The following is a 17519-nucleotide window of genomic DNA, read 5'->3' on the forward strand; positions in this document are numbered from 1 at the left end:
ATTCTGACGATAAATATTCACTCCATGGAAATCGAGGTAAAACTGAAGATTATTCAGACGATAAATATTCACTCCATGGAAATCGAGGTAAAACTGAAGTTTGTTCAGACGATAAATATTCACTCCATGAAAATCGAGGTAAACTGAAGTTTGTTCAGACGAGTTTGTTTACATACGTTTCTGTCGCGACATATGACAGATATGGGGCTTCGTTATCGAATATCCAGTTAATATGTCATTACATTGAGTGCATGATGAAGGAAAGCAGGATACACCTGGGTATGGCTTCTTCCGATCGTCCATCTTACAGCTGTTAACGGATACAAAACAATAAAACCGAAGAAAATCTTAATAAATAACTGACATGAAGAAGGTCGTGTACTTTATAGTTCACGACAATACAAGGTCACGTCATTTCCTCTGAAATGTGTTATTTTTATCACAATCGACATGGATTGAGTGGTCAGTGAGATGTGGCCAGGCCGGACTGTTTGTGGCTACAGTACATGATAACGCTGGCCTACCATCAACATTAATCTAGGCCATAACCTTTAACCCGGGCTTGTATTGCATAACAATTTGACCTCAATACAATTTACTACATCGTAGTACTGACGACCTGCCTCGCTGACCACGACCAGCTGACCACTGCGTTCAGGCTATGTTTATTATTCCACACTGACCAGTCGATACTAGTTGAGCACATTTGGACCATTCTGTAATTCTAAAAGAGTGCATAAAATGTGAGTTTTGTGGTTTCGATTTCGAGGATTACATGGGTACAGTGTAAACAATTCATCAGTGGAATTAATACAAACATGTCAGGTATGTGTTCCGTTAATGTATTTATGTGCTGATTTCATTACCTCCCAATGGCGTAGCCAACAATGTGTATATTTATATACTTGTATACACAATGTCTAAAACGAAAAACACGTGTGGTGCTTTATTTATGAAGCGAAAGTCGTATTACAATATATTAGTCTCTATATAAATAAGGTCAACATGCATATGATGTCATAATTGTACATGAGGGCAAGACGGGAGCTCGTGGGAGGTGGGGAAAGTGTATCTGTGTGCGTGACACTCCAATCTATATTTGAGACATCACTACAGTTATATATATATATATGTGAGAGTTTGGAATAGAACTATAAACTGGAATTGCCAATCAATTACCACCTTATTGATGACGTATGTAACAAGTAAATACATACCAATCAACACTAGTCCAAACCGCGAAGTGTATTTAACACTATATACATCTATATTACTATCTGAAGCAGAAACACCAACCACATGTACCTAAATTTGAATTGTGCTTGTAATTAAAACTTCTAAATTAGGATATTTTACTTAAAATAGTGCTGTATTATCGCACTGTGGGCGGTATAAAAGGCCGCACGAGTAAGTTATATCATACAGAGATGTCGACAACCACAATGGAACTAAGAGTACCTGTTTGGAATGTAATTGTGGTCACGCAATGCCTTATATATAGATTTAAATATATATTTATATTTAGACAGTGATCAATATACCAAGGCCATGCATACTTGTACATGCGACGGCTCAAATTGACCAAGGTATCTAAACTCTATGAAAATTCTTTTGGGCTTCAATTTCGGTCAACTTATTTCAAACAAATCTCATGATTGATTTTTTTGTTTGTTTTTTATTGTTCTTTGTGGCTTCAGAAATAAGTGATGTGACATGGATTCGAACCTATGACGCCTAATATACATTTACGTTTCCGTATCCTCCGAAACTCATCGCATAACAATATGCCATAAATCCAAACATTTACATATACCCCCCCCCCCCCCCCCCCCCCCCCCCCCACCCCCTTTTTTTCTCAAATTGTTATATATTAGATTGGTATTAAAAATTCTACAACATATTGTATAGATCACGTGATTGATTAGCAGGACCATGTGCATAAAGGTTAAGGAGAAACAAGCCCCTGTGCATTAAGGATTAAGGATAAACAAGCCCCTGTGAGAAAGCAGTGTCCTCTGTTTATGTTAAACCACAATTTAAAACAAAAACAACAGCGATATATTTGTTTTGGCAGGTCCAAGGTCAAATTACACAGGTTCAATTATGATAGAAATACCACCCTCTATTTCACTGGATAATACATGGATCGCTTTACGTAGGGAAAACCGTAACGAAAACCTTCGGTCGTATTGACAATGTTCTGACAACGCTATCAGCTTTCCCTTTACCTACAAAGATATCATACCTGACCTGATTAGATTTCACCTGTATCATCCAGGTAAATAAACACAATTTCAGCATACAAGACCCCGTACATATTGAGCGTATACAGTTATGTAAGAAAAGAGTAGGTCAAGCTAACTGCCACTGTCATGGTGGAGCCTTGACCGGTTAGTGGACAAACACATGCGTAAAATCGATACTTGTACATGAGTGTGGATGGTTCGTCGCTAAGCTCTGTCCAGTTAGCAGGTCAATAACCTATACTGACCAATAACAAGTCGAGTCACTAGCGCTGATCACAACTGTAGTCGGCTGTCGCTGAAACGTCTAAGTCAATGAAACGCCCTAGAGCTGTCTCTACTTATAAACGTTTGGCTACATATTCATAGTTTAGTGCAACTAGGTGACTAGAAGATATATATATATATATATATATATATAATAATATTAAAAACACCGGACACTGATCTTTTGATATAATTTTAGTATATGTATATGTATATACATACATGTAGCTGCTATTTCACTTTATCACGATGTACAATATTCCTCTGAATATTATAATCTTATGACACTCGAGAAGGATTAATGCTCAGATAATCCTATGTTTTGGAAAGTCAAATTTTATTAACATCCACCGTGTATCGGAATATTATCATATATCTATTTTCATTTGTACATCTATAAAATCGACACTTCCACCATTTAAAAAAAGAAGTGTGAAATGACTTTAAACTTCGATTTAAGAAGAATCAAGATATCGACTTTGTACAAAAGTACACCTTCTTGTTAGTAAACTCTTGTTAAGTCAACAAAATATTCACTGTATATGAAGAAACTACTAATTTGAAAATTTTACCTTAAAAACGGGCACATAATAAAACATGTTACGTCCTATAAGCTTGTATTGTATACAAAGAATTCATGTATTTTAGGGCTTTTATGGTTATTTAAACAAATTATTTTTATTTATCTTAGCTTTTCTTGACAAAAGTCGAAATCTCCCAAACACAGTTTTCAATAGTGTTAATAATTAGCAAATTTCCAAATAATATTTATACCAAACTAAATGGCTCGGAAAAGTTTCTGTCTTTTCATGATGTTGTGTTGCAAAGAGAAATGTTTGGAAAGGGGTTGTTGTGGATTGGAGGTATCTAAAAATGACAAACCACTATAGAAATGATGTAGGAGAAACTCAACCACACCTCGAAACAAACCTGATAGTGTTATTAATATATTTTTTACGAATTCAGTGAACAAACAGTTTTAGAACATCATGAAAATTAGATGTTCATGTTGATTGTAAAATCTGTGAATTTCAAATATATATAGTGTTAAAGTATATCATAACCCAAATCCCAGTTGGGAGACAATTACATGTTCGAAAGGAAATCCTCTGTCGCTGGCTGCGATTAAACAACGCTACGTGCAGTTGCTGGCGGAGCCTTGACCAAAGATTGACCCCTGTTATCTTACGTTAATGAAGCTCGTTCGTCATTGATTTCTGAGGCCAAATTACAATAGACTGTCCGGTCCTGTTCTCAGTATTTTGCAGTCTCTGAACCAACGGCATTGACATTTACAATTAGTTTAAAATCTAAACGTTATTGTTAACTTCTTTAAGGAAATTGAGGATTAAATGGCAGGTCCTGATTTCATCTCTGACGAATTCTCGTCTTCTTAATGAATTAGACATTATATCATAGTTTAACTTAGTAGTTCATTTTGGTACATCTAAAAGCATATCTCGTATGTTAACCATATTTTGGCTTCGATTTTATAGAATCAATGTTTTACAAAATTGTTAAAAAAAAGAAGGGTACGGATGCTTTGAGCAGTATTAAGAAACATGTTCAACTTTTTTTGCTTCAATTAGAGTTTTCAAAACAGAGAATACCTGCAACTGCAACCATTATTCTAACTAATATCGATAAAACGAGGACAGAATGTGAATACAAATAGATAGATGGAAGTTTTTTTTAACAATTTTTCAAACATACTATCGTTATTTATTCATTTTTAATTTTCTCCTCTCCATTGAGTTTTTGTATAATGCAAACATATCAAATTCTCATTTTTCATTAGAATGGCTGTTAATGACCATATACGGCTGCTTTTAACGATAATGGTCGACAATCTCACTATGTACCCACTGGTGAGTGAGTCCTAGATCATCCAATATGGCTGACGTCTAAAATTTGCCTCAAGCCTCGGAGGCCAGTTTAATCTGTTAAAAAGGCACATAACATAAGGTATTTACATGCCTTGACACAATGTATTTATATTACCCTTTCCCTTCTCCATTGAGTTTTTGGGTCTTTGTGACAATCAAGGTCATATCGACCCGGTTCTATGGCGCCATACAATGGTTACCAGGGTATTTGAAAGTCCTATAACACAACAATAGCAAGTCATTCCATAGACACGGTATCATTCCAATACGTCCGGTCACATTATACTGACCTGGTGGTGGTGAAAAGTAAGTACCAATTTTATGGACTTTGGTTTTGTTTGTGAAAAGAAGTCATCACAGTCGGTAGTCAAAAGTTGCTTGGTTATACACCAGCTACAATGGCCAAAAGTATTAAGAAACGATTGGTACTTTGTTGGTCAGGCAAGGGTTCCAAATGTTGCCATGATGAGACTTCTTTCACGAGAAATGAAATCCAAAATTTTGCAGGAAGGTCTAACGTTAATTACCTCTATCGATCATACAATGGATAACAAGAAGGTAATTGTTTCTTGTTTCATGACCTTGAATGATGACCTCCGGCTCGAAGTGTACGATTCTCGACTTAATTTGGTACACCCCTTCGTCGGGACATGTTTCCCGACATGTTTACGTATAGTGGGAATTATTGTTATGTTTTCTGCCTGTCTTGGAGTTTGATAGCTTTTCATCTAAAGGTGTAAAAGGTCAGAGGCATTAACCTTTAAAGGGCCATGAACCTAAAACCTCTAGGCTTTCTATAGGTCGTGCATCAGAATTCTAGGCCACATTGATACTGGGACTTTACTTCAGAATGTTATTAGCAAGATAGCTCGTTCATTGTTTCACATATAAAGGACAACAAACAATCGTTTTGGTTTTAGAGTCAAAAGACCATAGGTCAATGTCACATTCATTTTATGTTTTAAAATTAAATCTATGTTAAGTTGCATTATCAACATAGATATTATATGTATGTAAATAAGAATACCCTTAAAAATAACTCCGAAAATATTTCGTACAATATTTTGCCATCGCAAACATTGCAGGCAATGACCAAATTCTCAATTTCGTTTGTCCTTTCAATCGTAAAATTCAAGGTCACTCTATTTTTCTTGCTATATACCACATCTTGTGTCTGTAAATATTCAAAAGTCAAAAAGGTCAGATAAAGTTTCTTTTTCTATACTTTACCAGTTACGTTACTCTCTAAAGCTTTTCATAGGGATGCGGTATACATTTGTCGACATTTGTCCTCTTATCATTGTTTCTGAATTCTTTCTGTTGTAGTGTTCATTCGGCTTTCGGTATTGGTTTTTAATTAACACTTTGTAATATTTCATTCCAATGTGTTGAAGCTGTGGTATATTTTGTCCCTATGATGAACACTTTGGAATATTTTATTCCAATGTCTCCAAGCTGTGGTATATTTTGTCCCTATAATGAACACTTTGGAATATTTTATTCCAATGTCTCCAAGCTGTAGTTTATTTTGTCCCTAGGATGAATACTTTGGACTATTTTATACCAATGTCTCCAAGCTGTGGTTTATTTTGTCCCTGTGTTGTACAGTTTTTGTTGCTGGTGTGATACATGTATCCTTTGTCCATTGCCACTGAGGAATATTATGTCGCTATGAGTTGAAATGGCGGCAATTTTTGTTTTAGTATGTTTGAAATTTGAAATATATTTGTATTGAAACTGTGACAATCATATCCATGTGGTTAACAATGAGATATATGTTGTCTTTGTTCATTTTGAGTTACATGTATAACCGTATTGACTATGGGGTAAATTTTAATTATAACCTTGTTGACAATGAGAAATGTTTTGTCTTCGTGGATTCTGAGATATAACCGTATTGACAATGGGATATGTTTTAATTATAACCTTGTTGACATTGAGATATATTTTGTCTTTGTGGATTCTGAGTTATAACCTTGTTGACATTAATTTAATTTTTTTATCTAGTTATTGTTATATATTGTTTCTATTAAAAATTAACCATGTGACTATCTTATAATTTTTATTTACATAGGAATTGACGCTGTAACATCTCATTTGTCATATATTGCCTTTTCTCCACCTGTTCATTATTTGTTTTGTGAAGTAATCTCACTACATCTGCACTTACCTTACTGAAAAAAACAGAAAGAAAAAACACCGTCATACAACAATGTACATTGCTATTAAAACAGTTATTTATGAAATGCAGATCACCTGTAACATTTAACATTGATCACGACGTCTTGTCTAGTGGAGACCATTTTATTATCCTATGGAATTTATTTAACATCTTAATCAATTTTTAGAATATCAAATATTAGAATTTAAAGTCGATAATAATAAGTGCATCAATCAATCGAATAGCGATTATGAAAGTCTTCATTTTCAAAAATGATGTAGAAAGATACCAAATAAAAAGTATCAAACTAAGCTTTATGATTATGATATATTCCATCTATCTGATTCAAAATAGGGGAATATAAGCAAGTGTAAGAAGTTGTGGGCGATTCCTTACATAAACGCCAGTTGCCAGTATAGATACTGTCTGCCGCCTTTTGATATGAAGTTTTTCATGAAGGAGACCGTATAAGATTATAGTTATTTATACGATAATTATATTATCTTGATGACAAATTTATATATTCTCGACTAAATCTGGTAACACATTGTCTGAGAGACAATGACACGGGGAAATTTCAAAGACTGACTGCAAAACTATATCTACCAATGACGTCATGCGTTCGATGTAGGTCAGGTTGTTGCTGGGATAGAAATGTACATTATTTGTCACTCACTGATCACGTGTTTCTATCCAGGTGGTCGCCATGGATACCGTCACAATAAGTGGCAATATATTGCAGGATAATTATTTTCTTGTTTTATGGCACATCCTTTTCCTCCAGACGCAGCCCTGACCTCTGGTGTGTGAATTATCATACTGACCATCCCGTAGAGCTAGTTTGTTTCGTTCATTTATTTCTACCTAGCCTAGTTAGCTTTAGATGATATAAATATCCACTTTTGTTTTTTCGAAATTATATGGAATTTCATTTCTCTTTATAAGCTCAAGGTGGCTTCTTTTCCTTTCCAGAAAATGTTGTATTTTTGTTAGTTTTGATAGGTCTGAAATTGTTTTTCACGAATACAAGTTTCAGATGAGGAAGTTGATTGTGTTTGATTTAGGAATACTGGACATCTGACCAACACATACACATTTCGTGTTTGTTTTACGTAAATATCACCTAGCTAAAACATTCTCATTAGGATACTCTTTACGTTTTTGGTAGATTTATTGTTTTTATTTCCGAAATCATAAACATCATGAGGCGTGGGAAAAGGCATCTTATGACTTATGTAGATCTTAAAGTTTTAATACATTTTATATTTTATTCGTCATTATTGCGATATTAAGCTGAGGAACAAATTGGTTTTTGCTCGCAATAATTGACACACATGTACAATTAAGTAAGTAAACAAAAAAGTACTGCATATCAGCGATCGATTAACTAGTAAAAAATGGAAAACTAAAAATAATTGACAAGTACATGTACTTGAAAAATAAAAAAGTCCATTGTTTTTTTAAACACAAATCCACATGCGGTAACATAGCATTCCTTAAAAAGCTGTTTATGATAAAATAGTAATACTTTGCAGTTCAATAGTACGAATAAATAATAATATGAGATAAAATAAGCTCATTTTCCGTATGTATATCATATGCAAATATTTTGTTATTATTGGCAAAGAAAATTGTTTGTGGTGTCAATGCTGTCGAAATTCAGTCGAAAGTGTCATGAACGTTAGAGTTTAAAATTCACGTTTGTACTTTATTTTTCTTTTGATATTCTCTGTACTGTTGGGTATTTGTTATACAGATTTGAAGTGCAGCTCATTCCCTAAAAGGAACACACGGCGACACTATCTTATCTCTGACAAGGAAACGAATTGGATTGAGATTTATAAAAAGGAAAATATGAAATAACTAATTAAATGTCTAAAGAGATTATGCTACAAAATGTCCATATGATCTTAAAGTATGAATCAAGCAATAAACATAACATGCTGTATGGCAAATGATAAATAAGACTGCGTCATCTAAATGCAATTATTGATGCTGGGTTAAAAGTCTGGAAATCCGGAGTTAAATTCACATCCTCAAAGGTGATAATCGCCGAGATTCAAATTGTTTGGAATAACTATTATGTGTTTGCGACTCGCTGAAAATTACTCGATATTAGCTATTAATCTCAAACAACATGTCATATGAATTTACATATTATATTGTTGATATTTATATAATATAACGTGCTTTCATATGAATATACTACTAGTTATGTCTTTTGTACGATGGCCGATGTGAGCCCTCTTCACCCGTTGTACAATGTAAGAATCTTTGCATCATATGTCCATAAAAAGCGCCATTCTTTCAATTCATCATTTAAAATGCATTTATTTACACAAGAAGTTATTTATCTAACATGAAATATTCATAAAAAAATGTATATCACAAATTACGCATAGCATAACATTTGACTTTTTTGTATAATATTTTTTAATTCATTGCTGTTCATCAAGTTTATAATTGGAAAAAAAGGTTATCCAATTTCATAAATGCTACTGATATCAAGAAACATTTGTTGGAACCGTATCCCAAAAAAACCCGCATCTTATATTATTGACAGAAAATCAAATATATAACGAATGAAAAAAATTGTGTTCTTTAAAATAAAAAAAAATAAAATTTAGAGGGTATATTGAATTCTCGTTTCGTGTATCGTATTAGTATTAAACACCTCGCCTTGTCTTCCTGGCGGTGTTGGCAAACAGCCATCGTCCTATCTTCTCCTCTATCTCCTTCTGAAACATCACTTTCACACCTCTTCACATTCGGCAGCTCTAGAGGTCAGAATGACCTATCCGACTGACCACGTGAACGCTACATGAACCGGCGATAACCTCTACGCTGCCTTGTCGTTTTGTACGAGGCCCCATCTTTTTCTTTTGTCCAAGATCATCATCAGCTGGGAACCAGAGAATACAGATTAAAGTGGGCGTGGCGATTGGTGGTGACGCAAACGACTCCTCGTTGATAAACTGATATCCTTCGATACCAATCAGTCAATGAGAGAGAAATTAGAAGAAAAAATAGGAGCAGAATAAAAAAGGAATATAGCACCAAAGACTTTTACAAATGAGTAATTGATAACAGAGTGGATTTGTTAGTCCTGACTCTCGCTCTCTCTATTTTGCTTGGCGATTTCCCTAAGATAATGTCATGTGCTTTCTCACCATCCTCTTCTTCATAATATATGGCTCTGCTGGTTAGCGGTGCGCAACTCCTAGCTTAGAGGGCATCTTTGGAATTGCGTGTTCTTGCTATTTTCATGGATTTTGTTTCTTAAAGTAGTTTTTGGACTTTTGTCAGTTTCCTATTCCTTTGATTTTTATTTGAAATGCATTGATTGCTCGTTTTGATTTGTTTGTATGTGAAATGTAGCAGAACTTCTTGTGTTAAAAACCGGATTTATATCCTTGGAGAAGAGTGTTACAAATTATGTGCCACACTCGACGGCTAAATGGTACACGGAACGGAAGTATATACTACAACATCAAAAATGCACGGCTTCAAACTCCCACAGGTCCAATACTATCAGCCAACATCAGGTAAGTTGTACATCTCGTGATAAAGAGAAGGTACACATCCAATCACCTCTAGTTAGCAAACCTAATCTAATTAACAAGTCGATGTCACACATCGCCATATCTTCTATAGAAATTACAATGATTATTTACCACATAATTGAAAATAAATATTAAACTCTTATCTAATTGATTAAATAGTATCATATTACGGATTTCCCCTGAAAGTTTCACTCAAAAGAAAATCAATAGTTATATTGCATTTAGTCGCTTCTTCGCACAATATATGATTATATAAGTAACATGTCCTGTCAGCTCTGCCTGAGAATTTTGTTTGACGAGAAAGTAAAAAATATCAATTGATATTTTCATTGTAATTAATTAAAAAGACTGTAATAGACTTGTATACGATTGCTAAATTATAATATACTGCCAGAGTAAAACGACACCTAGATAGAGAAGAGTATTCATTGTAGTAAAATACTCCATACTCGTGTATGTATTAATCTATTTAATGTTATTTATTAGCGTTTCACCAAAATGGTAATTGGTATTCATCATGGAATATTTGAACACTTCATCAAACGTAATTTTTGAATTAAAAGAAAATAATTCATCATCATGGTTAAATTAGTTAGATGAAACATAAATAAAAAGAATAATGTTTAAAATTACAATAAAACTCAGCGATCAAGTATCATTTACTCAGGTTTAGCGTCATTCCAAATGCTGACAGGTTGATATAATTTACATTAGAATTATCTGACATTGAACTCCGAAACAGCATCAACTTCATGTATATGTAAAATACTATAAATCATCATGAAATTACTATTTTTCATATTTTTCAACTGGTATTTTGTCTCATTTAAGAGGTTATTTTACATTGATTCATATCTTTCATGGAAAATCAAGATATTAAATTGTTTAAAATACAGTAAATATATAAAAATAGCGTTTACAAATACCGAAAATAAAAATATCCTTCGTTTTCAAAATAATAGCTGGTGTATTTGTACACCTCATATATTCTCTAAGAAATTATATCTTTTAATTTCAAATCATATATTTTCATCTATATTCAACAGACATAACAAAATATTTTTTCACTCTTTATTGATATTTTGTTACAGCGTTTAGATTGAAATGACACGTTAACTGGTTTCGAAATCGCATGGTGCAAATTACAAAATCAGAATTATTCGTAATTGGGTTTAGATAATTTTTTTTATCTAATCCGAATTATACATGATGATGTATATACTAATGATAAAGACAATGATTTATTAACAGAACTCCAATAATATTCTTATGATACTAAATAAAATAAAGTATAAAGAAATATGTACATTAAATGTATAGCATATTGTAATTGGTGTGACGCCATCGGATGCTGTTATATTGTAAATTACTACATATTAACGAATCGGTTGACTTAGATACAAAGAAACCTAAAAATCTCCACTTGTTCAATTATAGATATACATTCTGTATCAATTATAGATATACATTCTGTAAGGAGTGTATAAACTTTTGGACACAAAAGCCCACCCGCTGTCTTTCTAATAATGATCTACAATTGCATCACCTTCAATGCATCTTAATGTTAATTTGCTGTGATATGGCAGACATATTAATTTGTTTCCTGTCAATGTTGGATGTCTTTGATTGCGTTTGGCAGTATAAGATAAATTTTCAAAAAAACGCTCTTAATTTGTACCTTAAAGTTTGAATATTTTCTGTAGTAGTTAAATTGAATTGAGAGTAACGCATGAAGAAACAATTGTTAAACATAATTGAAATTCATTTTTTTGGTATAATAATGTACATTTTTGGGATATTAGGTTGCTTAGTTAAAACGACAAGTATCAAACAGAACGCAATTCAATTTGTAAAACATATATTCGATGTCACTTTTCAAGTTCATTTACTTTGTTCATTAAATGATAATATAATCCCTTATTTTTCGCATTTCCTTGGTTTCTAACGTGACCCAGGCTGTAACGAAAATTGAAAAATGCAAATATAGGACGCACTTATAAAAGTGATACACAAGTTACGATAACTTCGCTTATTTGTTCAGTGTGCCTGGTAACTTGTGCATCGATAATTTATCAGGGAAGTGTGTTTGTTATAGAACATTTTTATTTGCTTTCAAATAAATGTACTCACAACTTTGGAAAACAGCCGGTTTCTGAAGTGTAATGCGGGAACACTTACCAATTAATCATCATGTACTTACCAATTAATCATCATGTACTTACCAATTAATCATCATGTACTTACCAATTAATCATCATGTACTTACCAATTAATCATCATGTACTTACCAATTAATCATCATGTACTTACCAATTAATCATCATGTACTTACCAATTAATCATCATGTACTTACCAATTAATCATCATGTACTTACCAATTAATCATCATGTACTTGTTAGTGAGTTTAAGATAAAGGGAACTCAGTGTAGAACATATAAATATTTCATAATTTAATGGACCACTTTTAACGTCTAAACAACACAACAACTTTTCATGTCAATCACAGATAGATAACTTAATGAAATATAAATATTTATACATTTAAAACCAAAACAGGAAATCTCCTTTCCTTTGATTACTTTAGAGTGATAATGAATTGATACCTTCTTCCTCGGTCTAAGACTTTTTAATGAAATAAATGTCAAAATATAGAACAATTATATATATTGTATAATAATAAAAGCAACAATATTATGAGAAAATCATTCAACTTACCTAGTAAAACCAAATTAAGTTTTTATCAATGAAATGAGTATTTACAAATTAATCAAAAATGTATTTTAAACATTTTAAAATTAAATATGGTGAATATAATAATTCTTTGCGATGTCCAATTCCTATTAGTTGGGTGTCAATATCGAAACAAACAAATTATTTATATTTCCTAAAATATGTTTAAATCTCCAATAACAAAAAAGTTCACGGGAGAATGCCGGCGATAAAATGTTAAGAATTTGCATGCATTAAACAACAATAAAAGTTTGCAGCGTGGAGGCCAAGGCTAGTTCATGGCCTTCAGGGCGAGCAATGCTAACCCTCTCCGGTCGCTTGTTCTCAGTCATTATGTTCAGGAAAGTTACAATTAAAGTCCATTGGTGCATGAAATTAGGCCGAAACCCAGGGCATTTCAATGGCACAGTGACCCCAGGGATAAAAGGTACTGACCAACCTAGCAGTCATTCGGCCTCACTGCCCAGCCAGGATGTGAGGGCAGTATAAGTTGCATATCAAATAAACGTGTGTATCATCATGAAGGATTTTGCGACTGCTCCAACTCAGCAATCGTACCCTAACCTGTCAAATTTAGTGACCAAAGGTGTTTCTTGGAATCAAACTTCAGGATCTTACATGATTCTTGGTCAGCCAATCCTCCCCGCCTTCGGAGCTGGTGGTAAGTGGCACAGCGTTGCAGTGTAAATGTCTCTTGCGAAAATCATAAAATCTTAGACCGTGATTGCCTTAGTGGTAATGACATTGAAGATAATGAGAAGGGTATGCATCGTCTATTTCATACTTCCACTTAAAGGTGATCGACATCTGAAGATATATATCTTTTCCTAATACGATTTTTAAATCTATCTTGCCAGAAAGCAAACTAACAATGCAAAGTGAAAATTGGTGTTAGTCAATAAGCTATGGTCAGACCTGCGGTCAGTACTGGTCAGTTCAGTTTACGTCTTCCATCAGACACACTGATGTGTATTTGTATAAGAGAACTGGACACCTGCAGAGATGGACAGATTAACATATGGCTGACGTGTAGTTGTCACTGTAAGGTACCTATTTATATATCTCCTAGGCGTTGTAAGTGTAATACACACACGTTATCAGGACTTGTAGTAGCTGTTGGTATAGTACGAAGCCTATGTTAAGAGTTATTTATCCTATGTATTTATGAATGTACATTATCTTTACCAGAAGCTTTTATAATTTGTTCGAGATTTCGGTATCACAACTTTAATTTTTTGTTTCTGATAAAAAAGGAAGAAAGAAAGAGAATAGTCTGTACCATAATCTATACTGATTGGTGTGTGTATATTTCAGCTGATATTGAACATTACTTACACATTACGTCCGAGGATATCAAATACCAGTTGTAATTGTAGACTTTTCCAGTTTTGCTATGGCATGAAGTATTATTCGTATTCTCTTTCTGTGTCTAAGTTGTGCATTTCAAGTTTTCAGAAGAGTTTAATTAAATGGGAGAGTAAATTGAATACCGTACTGACTCAATGTGATATCTTTTTATATAAAAACATCTGGAACATGATGGTGTTTCCTTTTGTATACTCGCGTTCCTAACATGATATAGCATTTTTACTAAGGTTCCTCAGTCACAACTAGAATACAACTCCTTGCTCGAGTGCAACTCTAAAAATGCTCATATAAATGACCTCGACCCATTTTCAAGGTCACATGTATGAACTATGTTAGTCAATTATAAGAATCTTCCCCAGTTCTGATTGATCCAGCTTGATAGTATTTGACTGGTAGAAAAAAAGAGAATCCTTTCCAGTTCCAGGAGAATTCACGTAGCCAGTTAAGCAAGTTTATGATATACAACATGACAATTTATTATACAAATATGAATAGCCTCGACCTACTTTTAGCAGCATGGGTGTCAAATAATTAAAGGTTCTAATCAGACGAAAGCATAACGTCTAGAGCAATGATACCGTATCATACAGACCAGCTGTGTGAATAAAGTCAGATAAAGGGTCAGCTTTTAGTAACGGTATAGATGTGAAAAACATCTTCTGAAGCTCCTGAACATTCCCGACCAAGATGTTTGGCCGAAATTCACCTCAGAAGCTTCTTGAAATCTGTCCTTATTTCCTATTAGTATAACCTTGACCTTCTGTCAAGGTTTATCGTGTTTATGTATGTCAACAAATTTTAACTTAGTATAGATTTTAATGTTATTAAGTAAGTCTGGTTTGTAATAAACAATGATTTTGTCATTTTTGTTTAAATAGCCATGTGAGCGCAACAGGCTCTCAAGATCACTGCTTTGAATAGCGAGTGTTTTTTTTCTGAATAAAATACTAATTACATTTTTTGTTAGATGAAATGTGCGATGTAGTTTGTAGTGATTTTGTGTATCAAACATTAGTCCTAATTGATGTCTGATAGTTGGTTGTAGACTATCTCGTATTTCATTCAGTTATCGTTATCGCTAAGACTGTCAGTTGGACGTATGTGACGTGAAGTTTGAGAGTTGCCATAGCTTTTTAAACTGAAGGTATCAACAGATAAGAAAATAATGAATATTACAATGTAAGTTTTATGTAATATCTGTTTTTAGTGTAAAAAAAGCGGACTCCTTTTGCAGGACCTGAACGTGAAATAGCCAAACAGTTGAACTCTCCACAGATTAAACCGATTCAGTGGTGATCTTCGCCTGTGGAAGTTGCCTGTAACGATGATCGGCTTTAAAATTCTTCAGAAAAACACGAAAAAGAAACTAAGAAAATAAATGAACTCGTAGTCTAAAATGAAACCACAAGGATAAGTCACCAATACACCGAAATTGTCGAAAAGACAAAAAGTAACTGAAGAAATACAAAATTAAAGATAAAGACAAAATGCAGATACCGTACATATACCAAGACGTTCGAAAAGACAAATCAGAACAGCAAAGAGAGAAAGAAACTGAGAATATACCGAAACATAACGCGAAAATATACCAACAGTCAGGGGGACAACTCCATAACAGGATACAAGACAATAGTCAGGAAGACAAGTCCATAACAGGAAACAAGACAACAGTCAGGAGGACAACACCGTAACAGGAAACAAGACAATAGTCAGGAATACAATTGCATAACAGGAAAGAAGACAACAGTCAGGAAGACAATTCCATTACAGGAAACACGACAACAGCCAGGAGGACAATTCCACAACAAGAGACAATACAACATTTAACAGTTAACATCTAGGTATATAAAAATGACGTTTGTCTGCCTCAGTTTGCTTTTTGGTATATAAAAAGGACGTGTGTCTACCTCAGAAGACAATTCCATAACAGGAAACAAGGCAACAGTCAGGAAGACAATTCCATAACAGGAGACAAGACAACAGTCAGAAGACAATTCCATTACAGGAGACAAGACAACAACCAGGAAGACAATTCCATAATAGGAAACAAGACAACAGTCAGAAGACAATTCCATAACAGGAGACAAGGCAACAGTAAGGAAGTTAATTCCATAACAGGAGACAAAACAAAAGGCGAGGATTATGAAAATAGACTAAAGGCATCGATCGAAATTTTCCTAGCATATAACCCAACTTTTTGAAAAAAACATCCGAAATTTTGCGGAGAAGACACTGTTTCCTGCGTCATATTGGTACGGTACCCAAAGCCATCTAAATGTCATACTTACAACATTTTCTACTTTCTTTTTATAACTTTTCTCGTAAAAGATTTCTAATATGTCTAAAATTGTAATCTTGAAACTATCAGACCGGTAAATTTTTGTCCGAAAGGTGTCAGAGCAATTTAAAAAGCCCTTTCTGTATATTGTCAAACATCTCTCTACATCGCCAAAATCTAGCCATGCAAATCATGAGAAAGTGTGAGTTTAGATTAGATTCACGTTATGTATGTAGATCAACTGACATGACATTGAACATTTTAATTGTGCTAATATAATTATGTACGCAAAACATAATTGTTACTGAAATATTATTTCGATAACACATATACTGAATTAATATTCTTCAGATCAATGCTTTTATAGTGAACGTTAACAAATCAATTATTTTTTAATGATGTGAAAATACAAACTTTTATTTATTTCACAACAATTGCAAAACATGTTATATTAGCTTTATTTATCACTTATTATCTCATGTTGGCCCAGATGGAAGCGCGTGAGGGGGTCTTACTGTGGGAGAAAACAGGAGTACTTTGAGGAAACCCACGTGGTCAGGCTGGTGACCCCATACCTTTTTACATCCCATCGGGGTATCGACCATCTCTAATGTCCGTATTGTTTGCTAATACAAATATTTTAGATAATCTTGTGATGTTTTCTCAAATGAAGGTCAAATTGTGCAGTTCTACCTGAGGTGATATTTCAAAATGTATATAAACTACAGGCAATTTTTCCCATCCAAAAATTACTATATACAATTGATAAAATGCATATAAACAATCATTTTCATTTATATTAAATTATTACTATTTATGATACAACAATACTAATGTTATTTGTAGCTACCCCGCTTTAATATATTATATTGCATATTTCGGGGTATTTTATAAGTAAATAAACATAAATATCTGCTTTCACCAATGATATGCTAAACACAGTCGGTAGATGGCTGATTATCATGTCTGCATCAATAAAGTAAGGGCTGGTGTCATACCACAAACGCCGGATGTGTTAGTG

The 17519-nt window shown here is 33.6% G+C and overlaps 1 protein-coding gene across 4 annotated transcripts in view; it reads left to right on the forward strand.

Annotated features, from left to right (window-relative positions):
* Positions 1 to 592: 592 nt before the first annotated feature.
* LOC117327687 (protein lin-28 homolog) overlaps positions 593 to 17519 on the forward strand; it is a 64658-nt gene continuing 47731 nt past the window's right edge. Inside the window, exon 1 of one of the 4 annotated variants that reach the window (XM_033884797.1) lies at positions 593 to 825. In XM_033884797.1, the coding sequence (XP_033740688.1) occupies positions 819 to 825 (7 nt within the window). In that variant the 5' untranslated portion in view covers positions 593 to 818. Of the gene's footprint in view, positions 826 to 9898; positions 10103 to 13336; positions 13514 to 17519 lie in introns of those variants that run through there. The other 3 variants (XM_033884794.1, XM_033884791.1, XM_033884792.1) reach the window with 3 other exon arrangements.

Source organism: Pecten maximus, chromosome 5, assembly GCF_902652985.1.
Source record: "Pecten maximus chromosome 5, xPecMax1.1, whole genome shotgun sequence".
NCBI classification, from domain to species: Eukaryota; Metazoa; Mollusca; class Bivalvia; order Pectinida; family Pectinidae; genus Pecten; species Pecten maximus.